This window comes from Nanorana parkeri, unplaced genomic scaffold, assembly GCF_000935625.1.
Source record: "Nanorana parkeri isolate BGI_ZX_2015 unplaced genomic scaffold, ASM93562v1 scaffold4139, whole genome shotgun sequence".
Classification (NCBI taxonomy): domain Eukaryota; kingdom Metazoa; phylum Chordata; class Amphibia; order Anura; family Dicroglossidae; genus Nanorana; species Nanorana parkeri.
Window position 1 is genome coordinate 1998 of NW_017310406.1, and position 4773 is coordinate 6770.

General features: G+C 52.5%; 1 protein-coding gene across 1 annotated transcript; it reads left to right on the forward strand.

Annotated features, from left to right (window-relative positions):
• Positions 1-925: 925 nt before the first annotated feature.
• On the forward strand, positions 926-4208 carry SDHB (succinate dehydrogenase complex iron sulfur subunit B; the record flags this gene model as incomplete). Its single annotated transcript, XM_018575561.1, is given in 6 exon segments — positions 926-1074; positions 2533-2674; positions 2707-2862; positions 3259-3360; positions 3474-3596; positions 4081-4208. Coding segments are annotated over 6 exon segments (750 nt in total), but the record flags the coding sequence as incomplete, so codon positions are not given.
• Positions 4209-4773: the final 565 nt, after the last annotated feature.

Here is a 4773-nt window from a genome sequence, read left to right on the forward strand (position 1 = left end):
GTGGTGACCCCTCTAGACGAGGCCTCTGTACGTGGTGACCCCTCTAGACGAGGCCTCTGTACGTGGTGACCCCCCTAGACGAGGCCTCTGTACGTGGTGACCCCCCTAGACGAGGCCTCTGTATGTGGTGACCCCTCTAGACGAGGCCTCTGTATGTGGTGACCCCTCTAGACGAGGCCTCTGTACGTGGTGACCCCTCTAGACGAGGCCTCTGTATGTGGTGACCCCTCTAGACGAGGCCTCTGTACGTGGTGACCCCTCTAGACGAGGCCTCTGTATGTGGTGACCCCTCTAGACGAGGCCTCTGTATGTGGTGACCCCCTCTGCCTTCCCTGGAAGGCCCTGCAGAGTTAATATTGTACTTCGGAGTCCTTTCATGTGTGACTTACAGCGCTGAACAAACATACTGGGTGAAAGCTGCAGAGCAGACAGTGAATCTGGAATAAGTTCAACCATGGCACAATATACAGTATTCTAGTGATGGTGGATAAGGCAGAACTTACACCTAACCCAGGGGGAGGCAACCTCACCATGGCAGCTGTTGTGGAACTACAAGTCCCATGAAGCATTGCAAGACTGACAGCCACAGGCATGACTCAAAAAGACATGATGGGATTTGTAGCTTCACCTCAGCTGGAGTGCTGCGGTTGCCTACCCCTAAACTAACTTATATATCACCGATCTCACCAGTCAAGTGATTTTGCATTGGGGGTTATCTAGGTCTAGATGCAAGATCCCATTTAATACGTATGATGGCATTCAGTAGACAAATTCCTTTTTTTATATACAGGCTCTTATTATGCTTTGTTATTATTATTATTATCATGTGACCCCGGATCGGTGCCATCATTGTATAACATGTAACAGGAGTAAACATCCGAGTCCCGAGTCACATGTTGGGAACTAAATCTGTCATTTCATTCCGTGTTTCCAGGTGACGCGATGCGCTCAGACAGCGGCAGCCCCCGCCGCAGCGGCGTCGGCCCGCATTAAGAAATTCGCAATCTACAGATGGGACCCCGACAAGCCAGGAGACAAACCACGGATGCAGACCTACGAGGTGGATCTCAATACGTAGGTGTCACCGATCACAAGGCTTTCCGGGGGGGCTGGGGGGTCTAAACAGAACCTTCTACATATGTGATATGAATAAAGATCCTTGCCGGGAGTCCAAAGGAGCCGATTTATCTAAAGCCAGAACGCTCCAACGTGATTGGGCTGAGGGATACTTTAACAATAATATTTATTAGAGGTGCACCGAAATGACAATTTCAAAACCGAAATGTAAAAAAATGTCAGGCAGAAACCAAAATGTTTTTTATTTTTTATTATCCTCAATTATCTACTAACACTCAGCGATCACTGACTGCTTGTACCCGCTCTCCATCCTGACACGCTGTCACAGGAGGCTGAGCGATCGGAGCGGGGAGGAGAGCTCGATCTGACAGCTGACTCCCCCCCCCCGCCGGCCTCCTGTGACAGCGCTGGCTGTCTCCGCCCCCCCCCCACACACCGCTCTCATCTGTGACAAGAGGCTGAGCGGTGCGGGGAGGAGAGACGCCGGCAGCTCTTCCCATTCATTCATTATTGGGGATATAGTAACCTTACTCTGTCCTCAATTATCTACTAACACTCAGCGATCCCCGACTGCTTGTACCCGCTCTCCATCCTGACACGCTGTCACAGGAGGCTGAGCGGAGCGGGGGAGGAGAGCTCCATCTGACAGCTGACTCCTCCCACACACCGCCGGCCGGCCTCCTGTGACAGCGTTGGCTGTCTCCGCCCACACCGTTTTCTCTCCTTCCCACTGGGACACAGAGCAGCGCCCAGGGTGGAGGAGTGAAAGAACAGATGCACCGCTGTATCTGCCAGAAAATGGCACCTTCGGCATTATGCCAAAGTGCCATTTTCGGGGGCCGATATATGGGTGCATCCCTAATATTTATTGGTGTGAAATACATTCATTGGACCCCCTTCATATACTAAGAGGCCGTTCCAATACACTGCCTGAAATCTTAATGAGTGCTGAGTGGGCGGGTCTATCCTCACAGAGGTCACATGATCTTCTAGTTGTAATAAATGGGGGCGGCACTCCCAGAATCCTTTAGGACATGCATGCCATCACATGTGGCAGGGGTAGGCAACCTCAGCAGTACGGAACTACAGGTCCTGTGAGGCTTTGCAAGACTGACAGCCGCAGGCATGACTCGCAGAGGCACGATTGGAGTTGTAGTTTCACCACAGCAGGACTGCTGAGTTTGCCCATCCTTGACATAGGGGGGTCACTGAACAGAAACACGCAAGCAGCAGGAGAAGCCAAACTCGGGGTCACTCACTAAATGGGTAAACGTGGATTAGAATGATGGCAATGGCAGCTTCCATCCTGACCGGTACCCTTTAGGCAGCATGAGGGAGACGGTTACAGGAGCTGGGAGTAGCGCGATTCATAACAAACATGGAGTGTTCCTTTTTTGTATAGAGATCTGTTATGATCCTCTCCTGAGGCTGACTGTGTCCCTTCTCTCCTCCCAGCTGTGGCCCTATGGTCCTCGATGCACTTATCAAGATAAAGAACGACATGGACCCCACATTGACCTTCCGTCGGTCATGCAGAGAAGGTGAGCGCGCCCGGCAGAGCATGTTGTGTTAGCGGTGTGTTACGTCAGGCCTACGTGCAAAAAGATAGGAGGGTCTCTTCCTATGTAGACGACGGCGCTCATCTTCTTCTATTTCTCTGTTCTCCAGGATCTCAGCAACTTCTACGCTCAGTATAAGTCCATCGAGCCTTACCTGAAGAAGAAGGATGAGAGCCAGCAGGGGAAGGAGCAGTACTACCAGTCCATAGAGGACCGCGACAAGCTGGTGAGTTCAATCATGGCGCAAGAGACCCCAGTGCGACCGATTGACCGCGACCTGCTGCTTTCATTCTCCATTACTACCCCCAGCCCCAGTAACACCCACTCTGGGGTGAATGACGTTGGGTCGCCCCCCCAGTTGACGTTGGGTCGCCCCCCCAGTTGACGTTGGGTCGCCCACCCCCCAGTTGACGTTGGGGCCCTCACATACACTTTAATACTGGGGTAGGCCACCTCGACATTGCAGCTGTTGTGGAACTACAAGTCCCATGAGGCATTCAGGACTCTGACTACCAGAAGACGCGGCATCATGGGATTTGTAGTTGCAGTGTCAAGCTTGCCTGCCCCTGCTTTATGAAATGATCAATGCCGGCGGCTGATGTATTGCTGTGCGTCCCTTTAGGACGGACTGTACGAGTGCATCCTGTGTGCGTGCTGCAGCACCAGCTGTCCCAGCTACTGGTGGAATGCAGACAAGTACCTCGGGCCGGCTGTCCTCATGCAGGTAATAAAGAAATAACCTCTACAGTATAATGTTACTCTGCGGGGAAAGCTGCAGGAAGATATCAGGCTGACGGTGCTTCGTGTGTTGATAGTTTCTCATGCCCCCCCCCGCAGGCTTACCGCTGGATGATCGATTCCAGGGACGACTTCACAGAAGAACGCTTAGCGAAGATGCAGGACCCCTTCTCCCTGTACCGCTGCCACACCATCATGAACTGCACCAGGACGTGTCCCAAGGTAAGTGCCCAACACTCCGCCATGTTATACATTGGGGGGGGGAATTAATCAATGACTGCTGAATGGCAGACTGTACCGGCTACCTGCGGACTCTTCATGAATAAAGATGTGGAAGAGTCCACCACAAGGACGGGTTCCCGTAGATCAGAAATGCTTTGAATGTGGAGATTTATCTGATTGTCATTGGGTGGTGAAGACGGAATATCTTCCCATGTGAACCTGATGTGGGGTTATTCCCCTTCCGCTACGCTCAGGAGACGCTCTCACAAGGAAGGTTGTTCCTGTTATCCGGGCCTTGTACTAGTCTCTCCTTGGGGGTGGAAGGACAGGGTCGGGTGTAGGTGGGGTCGGGGTGAAGGTCGGGCTTGGGGTGTAGGTGGAGTCGGTGTTGGGTTGAAGGTGTGGGGTTGGGGTGAAGGCGCAGACGGGGGGTCGATGTTCCTCTGCGATCTTTGTATGTAAATTCCGCTTCCCTCCTTTTCAGGGGCTGAACCCCGGCAAGGCCATTGCAGAGATCAAGAAGATGATGGTGACCTACAAGGAAAAAGCCGCCGTCGCATAAAATCTCAGCCGGTCTCCAGCACGCGTAGTCAAACGCACAACGGTCCCTTCTCCATTTAAGAACTCCCAACCCAAACTCCGCCCACCGCGCCCCTTTTTCAGGACCTTCCTGCCGCCTTTTAATCGTTTCCTGCTTCGCGGGCGTAGAGAACTCCTCTGAATTGTACGCTTCTTTACAATGATTAAAGCGATCGGTCTGTGTGTAGACTGGCTGACTGCAGCTCGGAGAATCTATCCCATTATTTGTAGATATTTTACCCGTTTTATCTCATTGGAAGACAGCGCGGCTCCGCGACCGGCCGAAGGAGGGCCCTCGGTGGGTGAATTCCTCCGGAGGGGACGCCGGGATCCAGTACCCGCTCGCGTGGTATGAAATGCCGAACCTGCTTCATCGGTCAGATAACGAATATACTGAGCGTGTTGCGTGTCCTCCATCTGCCCGCCGTGTAATCTCATCATTCTGTCTATAAAACTTGTCATTAAGGAGCCGTCTTCCATCCTTCCATGCAACTCGCACAATCAAGCTAGCAGCTTACACGATTCAGGGGCCCCAGATCTTCCTCAAGGGCCACACATTACATTGTTGACCAGCTCACCAGTCCTTAGATGTGCCTAC